At 40.1% G+C, this 14142-nt stretch overlaps 1 protein-coding gene across 6 annotated transcripts in view; it reads right to left on the bottom strand.

Moving 5' to 3' along the window:
- Window positions 1–14142, bottom strand: part of AFF2 (ALF transcription elongation factor 2) — a 498044-nt gene that overhangs the window by 78775 nt on the left and 405127 nt on the right. For all 6 annotated transcript variants that reach the window (XM_009235348.4, XM_002832215.4, XM_002832217.4 and 3 more), the window contains one exon: window positions 10148–10185. In XM_009235348.4, coding sequence (XP_009233623.1) covers window positions 10148–10185 — 38 coding nt within the window. The remainder of the gene's footprint in view (window positions 1–10147; window positions 10186–14142) is intronic.

Raw genomic sequence — 14142 nt, 5'->3', positions numbered from 1 at the left:
TCCTAATACCAAAAGTAGGGCCCAAGTATTAATATTTGGCAGTGTGATGCTTTAGGTATACTGGCACATGCAACAACTCTTTCCTTTCTTTTCTATTCTGCAACTCACACACTTGGTATTTTCCGCTACTGTGAAAAATGCCACCCCCCGCCCCAGCTGCCTCTAAGTACCAGACATTGCTCACAACACAGCATCTGCTTTCTTCTCTTAGTGCCTTTTGAAAGTGTTGTTCTGCTCTCTTGAAAGGCCTCTCCCCACTGTTCACTGGGGGACTCCTGCTGAGATAGGGAGAGCTCACTCTCAGCAGTTGCTCCCTCCTTCATCTCTGCCCCATAGAATGCTACACGTGCTTCAATCACACAAATGACCTATTCTGTAGTGTAATGGCTTTGTCTTTCCCTACCAGTGTGTGGGGACTCTCACAGTAGGGATCTTATTTAACTAATCTCTATCAACTGTGTCTGGCACATAGTAGGGACATCATTATTGTTTGTTAAAAGAGCAAATGTGTGGCTTGCTTGAATTCTAGCAGGTGAGCTATGTGACTCTAAATTTTTGACAGTTTACTGAAAGATCACTACATGGCAATATTGAAATAAAATTCTAGGTGTAACTCTTATATACCCAAAACTGAGCTGACTTGTGTGGGCAGATTAAACAGCATTGTCCATTCTTGTCTAAACAGCAAACACTAAGAAGGACAGAGTTAGAAACTAACACGTGGACCAGGCAGTATTTTATGAATGTTGATACTAAAAATAACATGGTTTAGTTCCCTTTAAAATGGTTTAATTCTACATTTGCTGGCTTAGTTGAGGTCCATCAGATTCACCAATAAATGAGTGCTTTCTGTTTCTATTTTATCCCTGTGGTTATTAGGGTATTAATTTAACACCTAAAGAGAAAAGGTTCTCATAAAACTTTTGGAAAGATGAGTGATGGTAATTTGGCAACTAATGTGTTTGAAGTTTTGAAGAAACTTATCCTTACAGTTATAAATGTAATATAATTGAAGTTGGCACAATTGTTAAAGAACCTGCAAATCTGATGATTCATTAACTTTTGACACATTTGGTGTCATGTTCTAAGAAAATAAATTGTTAAATAAAGTTACATAATACAACTGAAAAAACCAATAACACATTTCTAGGCATTGAAAGTGGACATGTGTGTCCTGAGAGGGAGTTGGTAAAAACTGAAGAGTTCCTGAAAACTTGGGGTTCTGGGCAGTTTGCTCTTTGGGTCTCAGTTTTCTCATCTGAGATTGCCTAGATGGTACAAATCCAAATACCAATGAAAAGGAAGGTGTTCAGACATTTGTGCAAATTTCTTTAGCTGTGAGGATGATTGCTGTTGCATCCAATTGTGTCTATCTAAACAACATGAAGAGCCCAATTTATTTTATGCAGCTATTTAGAGAGAGATGTTATTGGTATCTTTCCATTAATTGTCCTTAAATTGGCGAGAGCCAGTTAGAGATTGACTAGAGGTTTGGTGAGGATGTAGGAAGTACATTGTTGAGGGTGCCTCATTATCTTGAAATGAGTGGACTGGGCATTTTGCCCACTGATCTGATGAAGCCCACTGGGGACTACTTAGCTTCATGTTTCTCACTCAGTGGGACCCACCCCAAATTTCCTATACCTTCATTGAGGACTGTGTCTCAGGGCATTTACAATCCATAAAAACAACTTACAGTGTCACACTGTAAAAGACACATAGGAGTCACACAGAAGAATGGCACAGAATAGAGAATCCAGAAATAAATCTAAGCATTTATAGTCAATTCATTTTTTTTTTTTTTTAGAAAACTTTTATTTTAGGTTCAGGGGTACATGTGCAGGTTTGTTATATAGGTAAACTGCATGTAATGGGGGTTGGATTTACAGATTATTTCATCACTCAGGTAATAAGCATAGTATCTGGTAGGTATTTATTTCTAATCCTCTCCCTCTTCCCACCCTCCACCCTGAAATAGGCCCAGTTGTCTGTTGTTCCTTTCGTAGTGTCCATTGTTCTCATTGTTTAGCTCCCACTAAAAATATGCAGTATTTATGTTCTCACTCATAAGTGGGAGTTGAACAATGAGAACACATGGACACAGGGAGGGGAACACACACACCAGGGCCTGATGGGGGGTGGAGGGCTAGGGGAGGGAACCTAGAGGACGGGTCAATATATGCAGCAAATGACCACAGCACACGTATACCTATGTAACAAACCTGCATGTTCTGCACATGTATACCAGAACTTAAAGTAAAATTTTAAAAAGTAATGCAGTATTTGGTTTTCTGTTCCGCATTACTTTGCTTAGGATAATGGCCTCCAGCTCTGTCCATGTTGCAAACTACACAATTTCATTCATTTTTATGGCTGCATAGTATTCCATGGTGTATATACACCATATTTTCTTTACCCAGTCTTCCGTGGATGGGGATTTAGGTTGATTCCATGTATTTGCTATTGTCAATAGTGCTGCAATGAACATACACGTGCATATGTCTCTATGGTAGAATGATTTATATTCCTTTGGGTATATACCCAAAAATGGGATTGTTGGGCCAAATAGTAATTCTGTTTTAAGTTCTTTGAGGATTTGCCACATTACTATCCACAACGGCTGAACTAATTTATACTCCCACCAGCAGTGTACAAGTGTCCCTTTTGTCTGTGACCTTGCCAACAAATGTGGAATTAAACATTTCTAAATGGAAGGAAGCCACTTTATTGTTAGCAACAACACTCGATTCTGTGTTTCATGAAACATTTGCCCTGCCAGACAAAGATATCCTCTGGTCAAACACATTTGGGAATCCTTAGGTAAGACAAAGCTAAACAGAACTCCTTCTTTGAGCCTACATTATGTGAATGTGCACAGTTATGCTCCAGGGAAGGGATATGATAGAAGATGCCAAAACTTCTTGGTGCTGGAGCCTTTTATTCTCAAGGAGAAAAATCCCACACAACTTGTTTGGCAGAGCACAAATCAGATTCCACTGCCTTATCATTCAGAATGGTGACTTAACTGACTGACATTCTGCATGTCTATGATGTGCATGTATACAAGAACATCACAAGAGATATGGACTCCAAATGCAAAATTACCTTTGGTCCTAGGGGGCCATTTCAAAGGCTTTACCAAGTGTCTTTGGAGCCACACTTATTTTCTACCTAAGATATCTTTTTTAAACTCTAATGATGTGGCTTCTTGTCCTTTATTCCACAAATGTAAAAGGTGAAAATGGTGGGGAAAGGCATTATGTGTGTGTGCACGTGTGTGTGTGGAGTTAAACACAGATGCATTATACACACATAAACACACACACACACACACACATATATATATAATTTATGTGCATGCATGAATCTACATCGAACTAACAGGGCTAATATTGTTCTAAAATGAGTATAATCATAAAACAGACTTCCAGGCTTTGGCTTTTTTAAAGAAGTGGAATGTCCATATAAATAATCTAGCTGAGGCCTATAACAAGGAGATGACGCATGCAATTTCATACTACAAACTAATATCAGATTCAAGACTAGAACCCAGGTCTATCAACCCTTTGTGTTTAATAATTAGGGGACTGATTGATAATTCACATTCAGTACCAAGTGAAGAGCTCTTTAGTGCCATTTGACTCTACCATGTGAATCTCTTTCATCTGGGTGAGCTCTGAGGGCCCTAAGCTACCATTTCTACTCAGCCTTGGTTTCCAACCTGGTCTTTCACTGCCTGCACCCCATCAGGCATCCTGGGCTCCTTGCTTTCCCTTGCCATACCTCAGCACCAGTGTCGCAAACCGGCAGTCCTTAAAATCCTGGTGCAAATGTTTTCTCCTCCCCCATTGTCCCTTCCATCTTTGACAGTGTAAACTAGAAGCATTTTTTGTTCTTAGAGCCTCCCTGTACTTTATCTGTTCCCCACTTAACAAACATTCCTCTCCCCATGTATCTTGTATTTAATTTTTTACAAACCGATTTTATCTTTTCTGCTGGACTCTAAACTCCTCAAGGGTAGGACCTGTGTCAGATTTACTTTTAATTCCGTCAGCACCTATCACAGTTCCCAGAATGTTGTAGAACCTAAATAAATATTCATCAGATGAATAAATGAATAAAGTGCAAATATCGTAGTCAGGAAAATTTTTGAGGCTATTTGTCATTTTCACTAATGAAAGCACCATATCTATGATGAATCAGATCCTAAAAAACCTGTAATTTCCTATGCAGAGTGGATTCTGATCCTGAATTGTGAAAGACAACCATCACATTGTTTAATGTTGTTAAAGTGTAAAAGCAGGGAAGAATTTTATGCTTGACAACAGTGTGTGCATGCTCTCTCTCTCTCGGTTTCTTTCTCCCTCTCTTTTGGTAACAGATGTCAACCTTGGTTAGATTCAACTCAACTTATTAGTGCATGGCTTTTAGCCAAAAGCAATTCACATTTTCAGAAATGTACTATCACATATGTCTTAATAACAGAAATGTGCTTTTGAAAAAAATGTATGTGATAAGTCACATATGGTGGAAGAAATCTGTACATCTCTCAGGCCTTGCTGTCACAATGAAATCTTGGAGATGACTGCTGCAGAGCATTAAAATACAAGTGAAAGTCTTTCTGACACATTAAAGAGCCATAATTTGAACATACTAATCAAGCTCTGATAACAGTATGGTTCCAATATAGTGAGAAATAGACCAGGTTTCTCTTGTCCTGATCAGTGATCTTAAGAACACTCATGTTTGAGTCTTACCCTCAGAGGTAATATTTAATGTTTCAAGGAAATGGCATTAGTGTATCCAGGTACATTATGTGCTTACATTCACTAGGCATATATTTAATTTCTTTTTTATATGGAGCATAATTACTGTATATCACAGTCTCCCTATGGCAATGAAAGAAGCAGCTTACAACCATGAAAGTACTAAAAATAAATTGAAAGAGTGGTTAAGAAATAGGGAGAGGGAGGCAAAACTTTTAGAAACTTATTAGCCATACACTAATAAGTTTATTTACCATCATCATAACTGAAAGCTAATTTAGCCTTAGTTAGATGTGGAAGTGACAGAATTGTAGAAAATTAATATGCCCTTTGCAATAAATCCATCTACACACAATTTGGAAGACTAGCAGTATGCCCTAGATATGTGTTCTATGTGTTCACTTGTTTCTGAGGCATCAATGCCCCGTCAATGGATCTCATATCCATATGATTTTCAAAGGTAGTGAGTGAAGAGCGAATCTGTTTGCTCTGAATGAGAATTAAGTGGCACATCAACCCTAGAAAGTCCTAAACACACAATAAGGGCTCAGTAAAACTCATTGTTTTAAAGGCCAAAGGAGAAAGGATTGATAGTTTAACCTTCAGCATCACAAAAAAGCTTAATGCTTTTTTCTACCTCACCAACTAGAGCAGGAGTCCACAAACTTTCTATAAGGGGCCAGATGGTAAAAATGTACAGCTTTGTAGGCTACATACATTTTATGTCACAACTACTCAACTCTGCCATTGTAGCACAAAAGCAGCCACAGACAATATGGAAATGAATGAGTGTGGCTGTGTTCCAATAAAACTTTATTTATGCTTACTGAAATTTGAATTTCATGTAATTTTCACATGTCAAGATATGTTCTTCTTTTGATTTTTTTCAACCATTTGCCAAACTCTACGCCAAAGGGCTATATGAAACCACACACATGTTCATATTTACCAATTTGTGTTCATACTTGAGTTGTAAATGATGCCGCTGGGCCTCTGTTTTCCAGTAAAACTGTACACAATTTTCATTGTATGCTCAAAAAGACAATCAAATGTTATTTCTTGATACGAGATCAAACAAGGAACTGGTCAGAAACAGAACAGCTAGAAAGAACCAGAGCAATGGAGGAACATTTTTACATGTGGCATGAGTCACGAATAACAGGGACTGTGTTGCGGGAAGTCAGGGACCCTGAATGGAGGGACCTGCTGGAGCCATGGCAGAAGAACATAAATTGTGAAGATTTCATGGACATTTATTCGTTCCCCAAATTAATACTTTTATAATTTCTTACGCCTGTCTTTACTGCAATCTCTGAATATAAATTGTGAAGATTTCATGGACACTTATCACTTCCCCAATCAATACCCCTGTGATTTCCTATGCCTGTCTTTACTTTAATCTCTTAATCCCATCATCTTCACAAGCTGAGGAGGATGTATGTTGCCTCAGGACCCAGTGATGATTGTGTTAACTGTACAAATTGTTTGTAGAGCATGTGTGTTTGAACAATATGAAATCTGGGCACCGTGAAAAAAGAACAGGATAACAGCAATGTTCAGGGAACAAGAGAGATAACCTTAAACTCTGACCGCTGGTGAGCCGGGAGGAACAGAGCCATATTTCTCTGCTTTCAAAAGCAAATGGGAGAAATATCACTGAATTCTTTTTCTCAGCAAGGAACATCCCTGAGAAAGAGAATGCGTCCCTGAGGGGAGGCCTCTGAAATGGCCACTTTGGGGGCAGCTGTCTTTTACGGTCACAGCTGTGGGATGAAATAAGCCCTGGTCTCCCATAGCGCTCCCAGGCTTATTAGGACGAGGAAATTCCCGCCTAATAAATTTTGGTCAGACTGGTTGTCTGCTCTCAAACCCTGTCTCCTGATAAGATGTCATCAATGATGATGCGTGCCCGAAACTTCATTAGCAATTTTAATTTTGCCCTGGTCCTGTGGTCCTGTGATCTTGCCCTGCCTCCATTTGCCTTGTGATATCTTATTACCTTGTGAAGCACGTGATCTCTGTGACCCACACCCTATTCGTACACTCCCTCCCCTTTTCAAAATCACTCATAAAAACTTGCTGGTTTTAAGGCTCGGGGGGCATCACGGAACCTGCCGACATGTGATGTCTTCCCTGGACACCCAGCTTTAAAATTTCTCTCTTTTGTACTCTGTCCCTTTATTTCTCAGACCGGCTGACACTTAGGGAAAATAGAAAAGAACCTACATGAAATATCAGGGGTGAATTTCACCCGATAGGACTGGACCACTTGGTTAGTTATGATACACATGCTCTTTTAACATGATGGTGACACTCTACTAGAAGAGAGCCACCAGCCTTATCAAGCCTGCAGGCTAGGTTCCTGGAGGAAACCTATTTTCCTGGAAGAATCCCTGTTTTCTGGGATATGTCCAATTTGTTTACTTATTCATTCAGAAAACATGTATTGAACCTTTACTCTATTTGGGGTTCCAGTGCATTGTGTGTAACTGAAATTGTCTAGTGTTACCGGGGGGATCTTTGTTCTTCAAGCTCCCAAGATGGTGGCGGCCACTCCCAAGATGGGGCGGGCCTTTTGTTCTCTGACCTGGGGTTCTTGGCCTCATGGATTCCAACGAATGGAACCTTGGGCCATGTGGTGAGTGTTATAGCTCTATTAGAAGCTGTGGGTCATGGAAGAGAACCGTGGAACCCAGCGACCAGTGTTCAGCCTGATTAGGATGAACCCAGGCACTTAGCTGTGCAGGAACAATGGCAAGCCTTTAGCCCGATTGGGAGTGGCAATGGGCACCTCGCTGGATCAGGAGCGCAGCGGACGCCCTGCCGGATCCAGAGGGGTGGAAGTCAAGGGCGGGTCTGCAATGGCGGCATTCAGCAGTGGTGGATGGCGAGCAAAAGCTCAGCTTGAGCCGGGACAAATACGGACCAGAAGAGTGTACAGTTGCAAGATTTAATAGAGTGAAAACAGAGCTCCCATACAGTGGGAGGGGACCCAAAGAGGGTTACCTGATCTGGCTTGAATGCCTGGGTTTATATCCCGATCATTGTCCCTCCTCCTGTGCTCTCAGGCGATAGATGATTTGATTATTTCTTTACCTCCTGTTTTTAGCCTAATTGGTATTTTAGTGAGCTCTCTTTACTACCTGATTGGTCGGGTGTGAGCTGAGTCACAAGCCCCGTGTTTAAAGGAGGGTGTGGTCACCTTCCCCAGCTAGGCTTAGGAATTCTTAGTCGGCCTGGGATATCCAGCTAGTCCTGTCTCTCAGTCCCCCTCTCAACGGGAAAACCCAAGTGCTGTTGGGGAGGTTGGCCAACGACTGCTCTAACTGCTTCCTGCTGAATTGGGGGCATAGTAGGGTTGTGCAGTTGAGATTTCCTCAGGAGGGATGCCTTCGATGTCATCAGAAATGGCAAAAGGACCATTATATATAAAACTTTTTAAAAACTTTGACTCTGTTCTCCTGTCAGGCAGAGCAACTGAACCCTGCTGTAGAGTTTTTGTTTCTGAGCTGAGGTCTTGAGGAAGTCTCCTTCTTCAAGTGCTGAGTCTGGTATCATGAACCCAAACTCATCCTGAGAACAGTATCTTATTTAATTAGAAGACAATTCTAAACACCTCCCGGTTGGTTATGACTTAGGTTTATTACTAAGCGGATTTTCAAATATATTTAAAGCACAAAGCTCAATAATCCTTTGACTCTTCTAGTTTCCGTTCCTTCTTTTTATAACATTCCTCAAAACTGCACTGTGAATTAATAAGAACTCATAAAAATACAATTACTGTAGGGTCAAATTCTTACAAGGAGCAAAGAGAAAACAGGTCCTGCTTCTAGGCCATTAGAATAGAATTAAATGCAACCCCAAACACTGCCAATGGGCTATTCTATGCATGCAAAAATGCAACTTGGGAATCACTTCCTATTGGGAGGGCTGGAGCTTGGAGACATTTGCCATTGAGGGCCTTGATTTACATTCCTCCAGCTGTAGCCCCACTCCTTGTGACCTGGGGCACACATCTGCATGCAGCCGGACTAGAGGGAGGAGTGCAGTTGAACTGCAGGAAAGAAGATCACTAATCGCCCACCCAGGGACAAAAGCCCTGACCCTGGCCTCATTAGCGCCATCCTCTAATTCTCTGAGCTTGCCAGCCACAGGCTCACAGTGGAGGAGCCTTTAGGGCATTCAGACGGAAAAGAAATCAGGCTGCAGAGAAGATTTCAACTCCCAACTGCACGACCTGACAAAACCTCAGCTACTACAAATACTTCCGTAAGACTACAACATAATATATCTCCAGACTACGGATGCCCCTCTAGATGTTACAGAGCCTGATAGGGAATATTCTTTGGCCTAAGAAAAATGAAACTTAAAAGCAAAGTACACAACACCTTTTGGAAAAACGTACTAGGGCTTGGATTTAATGGTATGCTAAATGCTACCCTGGTGCCCTGGAAATTCAGTTATTTTATTATACAAAACAAAAACATTTCTTGTCATTGGCATTAGCTGATCCATTCTCCCAGAAACTTAAAAGTCTATGTACTCTCCATTTCTGTATTTGGTACCAACTATAATGGAAGTCAGCCGAAATAAATTAACACATAGTTCCTCGAGATGTGATATTACCAGACCTATAATAACCCAGCAAATAGAGAAAGTCCTCCCTCAGCCACAGAGCTGGCAGGACTAGCATGCATTGTAACACTGCAATCAGATGTTACAAACCAAATGACAAAACAGCCATCCTTCTTAATTTGAAAGTCTCCCTTCTGGAAGAGACAGGATGTCTAAGATGTACTATATTTAAAGGAGGTCTGTGTAGCTTGTTTATGATTTAAGAGTATCTCATAAAATGCCTTGGGAATTGCTTTCTGTTAGCTAAAACAAAAAAGAAAAGCCTTTAGTTAAGTATATTTTATGAGCTTTTCATTAACAGAGTATTGAGGCCTTGATGCCAAGGTGCCAAACCTCCCCACGTGGCTGGAAATCACTTGGCACACTTTCAGTCATTTATGTCTCTGTCATAGGTCCAAGGTTTGCAATTAAAAATGTAATCTTTTTAGCATGTGCAAAACCCAAAGGCTTGAAGTACTATGTATTGAATATGATTATAATAGTATTTGGCAGCTATTCATGGATTGCACATATTAATTTATGTAAACTGGGTACAACTTGGGGCATTTCTTCATCAGGAGCACAGGGAAAAATATAAGCCAGTCCCTGCTCATTGGAGGACTTTTTTGGCTTGTTTTGTTTTTGTCTTTAAATTGTCATGAATAGAGATTAACTCAAAATCCAAGGTCTCTTTTATGACCTTATTTTTCACATGCATTCAAGTCCATTAAAATTAACATTTGCAACTAATAAAAATAATAACTTACTTCACAGGATTATTCCTAGGTTTTGCCTTTTCAACAGCCTGTAAACAGAAGAAAAAATGCAATTAGACAATATTAGCAGGCATAATCATTGCAACTAGCTACCAAAACAATAAGCAATATAAAATGCTCTTCAGAAACATAAGGAGCTAACCGAAACAGGGTGCTGTAGAAAAGCAGACTGGAGACTCAGAAAGCAATTTTCTTCTCCTGGGAAACATGGTTACCTGTCCAAGCGCAGCTTTCTAATACAGGTGGGCATTGTGAGGGCTGCCTAGAAAGTTCATCAGGGACCATAAAAGTGGACTTCTGGGTGCACAACTAGGGTCCCTCTCTTCCCACCTTTCAGTCTAATCTTACCGTGTTTGGACCTGCTTGGGTTGTAATGACAGGTTGGGGAAACAGATGCAGATGGAATGGTCATAGGCATATCCTGGATTTTTAGATTTGTGGTAGGGAACTGCTCACCCTAGCACTACTACTGACATCTGGCCATACCTCCACCATGATAGAAAGTCGAGTGTCCACTTCTAAAATCATTTTTATTAGCCGACACCACAGAAAGGCAAGGAATGACTGAACACTCAGATCAATTTCCTCCTGTGGAAGCTTTAAGAAAATATACACCAAATCATAGAAATGAGGAAATCTCTGGGCCTCTCATCCTGCATTGCCTTAGACATGGAGACTGGTTCCAGTTTAGTGCTGAACCCATTGATCTGTGTACAGTCCATTTATCATTCATGAAAAGAGCTAGTGATCTTCACAGTATATTAGAAGAAACAACTCAGATCATCTGTCAACAGCCCTCTTATTTCTGTTTCCTTCTCCACAGGGATTTCATCTCCTTCGATTCTTCTGGAATTAAAATGTTGCTAAGCAACACAGCTGGGGGTGCTGATGGCAGAATGGCTACAGTCTATCAAACTGTTTAAGCACCTGGAGGGTTTTAGTGATGATTTTTTTTTCATATTTCTGTAGCATAATTATGTAATCAGAACCAAACTTGTACTCCCGTAGACTTTTTCAGGCTATAGACATTATGTTTGATAAAAAGAGCATTGAAGCAGCCATTTGACAACCTCAGGGTTGTTCAGATCTTTTAAAAAAGTATCTGTTTGGGGACCTTTAAATTTGTGCATCTTGGAGGTGGGTAAGGGCTACAGAGAAGAGAATACTGCTGTAAATTAGAATACAGAGGCAACCACTTTTAGCAGAGACAACATATAATCTAACTCTGGACTTGACATTCTGGGTGACAGGTGATATTCAACATACTGAAGACCTCTATGCATAATAACTGAATAAAACACTTCCAAAGTTTAGATGTTAGTGCTGGAAATCCATGCTTCCATTTATTAAGTCTCAAGTTCTGTTTCTAGATAAATAACCATTAATATTTGGGCACTTTGGCTTGGTAGGCAAAAATCATTTTCTCACCATCTGTGCCTGAGGTTGAATTTTGGCAAGTGCTAGAATAGGAAAAAAGCTAAGGAATGAGGTAAGAGGTGAAAATGAGAAAACAAGAAATATGTGTCTGGCTGGCCCAACTCATCTGTCACATGTATCTTGCATATGAAAACTTGTCCATTTGCTGTCCATTTGCAGTCCATGTACAGAGGATGCGAACCTCACTCATCCTGCAGATTCTCCCACGTCAGAAGAACAAAGGGAGAAGCTGTGCTGGCAAGAAGTGGGGACTGCCATGCACCTTTCCTACAGCAGCAGGACCCAGTCTGTACATACATGCACACTCACATCTGCCTTTTTAAAAAAAAAACCCTTTTCTCTCCCAAGCCTGGCTGGTTTGCAATAAGATGTAGTAGTAGGCTGAAGACATGTCACTGTGGAAATCATGTGAATCCACTTTTTTCAATCCCTTAGAATCCAGATAAGTCTGTTCTAGAAGACTTAGGTTATCACAAAGTAATGGGTGCTGTGTTCAAGTGGTTTCCTTTTAAAGCATGTTGGATGTGATAGGATGAGCTTGCCACTGGCAGGAGACAGGAAGAGGGAAAAATCAAAGTGACATTGCTTATCCTCCCTTTGATTCGGAGGCATGTTTTTTGAAAATACCCTCTCTGTTCTATGCTTTGGAACTGTCAATTATACCCAGTTATTTTTCTCTGATCAGGAGGAACGTGATCATGTTTGAGGCCAGTTTCTTTGAAACATACATCTTTTTATAGAGCCAACATAGGAAAATAACTTCCTTCAAATTATTTTTTCTGGGTTGCCTGGCTATTGATTGAAAATGTCTATGCTGAGAGGTTCTCTTTTCTTTGGAAATTAACTTGCGATCATTCTGATGTCCCAACAGCTCTAGTCAGATGTCCTCATGTCATCCTCTTGTGTGCTCATCACCTTGAATCTCTCAAGTAAATGATGGCAAGTAAATGATGGTAGAGTAAATGATGGCAGAGAACCTTGCCATATGAGAAAAAGCTCACAATGTGTTACTTTGTTTTCACTGTAATTTGATGTTGTTTTAGGCATGCTGTGAGGAATTATTACATTAAGAGACTTTGAGGAAAAAATTTTAAGTGAATTATTTATGTGCAAATGATATGTGAATTATTCTACAAGATACACAAAGGGAGAATTTCTCTTTTGAAATGATGGGACATAAGAAGACCATCCCAAGTTCCAGATACACATGCCAGAATGTGAGACACACTGCAAAAGGAGGAAAATTAAAAGGAAATGACATAGCACAATTCACCAAACATCAAGACAGTTACATATTGGGATTGCAGCTAATTTTAAGTTTAAAAACATACATTAAAGTAATTTAAACTGATTGGAAAATGGAGGCTGGAGAGTTAACAGTTATGCTGCTTTAATTTATAATGTCTATATGCCTTTAAAAACCTATATTCTCCTTATTTTGTGCCATGGTTCCCTATCATGATACTTATCTCACAATTGAGGAAGCTCTAGTATAAGAAAAAAACAATAAAAGAAATTAAAATGTTAGAGAATGTACTCCAGTATGGTGTGATGAGAGGTAATAGGCTAGAGTGGAGATAGTGCTGTGCCAGAAATGTTAAAAACCTGGATTCTAGTCCCAGATTTGCCTCTTACCCTATTGGCAAGTACTAAACACCTTTGAGCATCAGTTTCTTCATTTTGAAAATGAAGATAATAATTCCTGCCTTTTCTACAGCAAGGGTGGTTGTGAGTAGCCAACATTGACAACAGTGCTCTGGAAGCTGCAACATGATATGTAAATGCGGTGCACCTTGATTGTGACTGCTTTCTACACAGGTGTTCATGCATAGATTTTTACAGCCAGATACTTTATGGGCTTACTGAGTAGAGGCCACGTTGTGGTATGAAACCTACATAGTTATTCCAATGAGGATTATAGGAACCATTATCTTCTGCTCTCCATATCAGTAGTGGTTCTGGAGTGAATAGAATGCTTCTGTCTGGAAAGTGCTATTCACAGAAGACTTTGATATGTTTAGATTCTACGGACCTCTCTTTCTCTCTATTTTTCTTTCTCTCTTTTCTCTCTCTTTCTCTGTGTTTCCAAGGAAGCCTAGGATGATTCCGTATTTTCCAGTTGATCTCTCCTTTAGTAGCCCCTCCCTCCACACTTCACTCCATCAGATGGACTCTTTACTTTTTTATTAACATTGGACCCTGAGGATGGGGAAGACCTGAAGCTCCTTTTCTACATGGGCCACCTCTGTCATGGGGTATCTTGAGAAATTAAATGCAAGGAAGAAGGAACTTCTCTGATTCCAAGGAGCATTTCTGAGGTGACTCCTCTCTCATTATCAGCAAATTTATTTCCTTTGGAGGGATGATGTGGCTACAGACAGGCTCAGATTTGCTCACTCGCTAAACCTATGTTCCTGAAAATAAGAACCTTGTCTTTCTTTTATATAGAGAATCCTTGTGCTGCACTAAAGCTCAAGTAACCCAGGAACCATGTTGAATTACATAAACCATATAATATAGCACTATTACAAAAAAATAGGTAGAAAGAA

This window comes from Pongo abelii, chromosome X (genome assembly GCF_028885655.2).
Source record: "Pongo abelii isolate AG06213 chromosome X, NHGRI_mPonAbe1-v2.0_pri, whole genome shotgun sequence".
NCBI lineage: Eukaryota > Metazoa > Chordata > Mammalia > Primates > Hominidae > Pongo > Pongo abelii.
The sequence above is the reverse complement of the archived record's forward strand: the minus strand, read 5'-3'. Positions and strand labels throughout refer to the sequence as shown.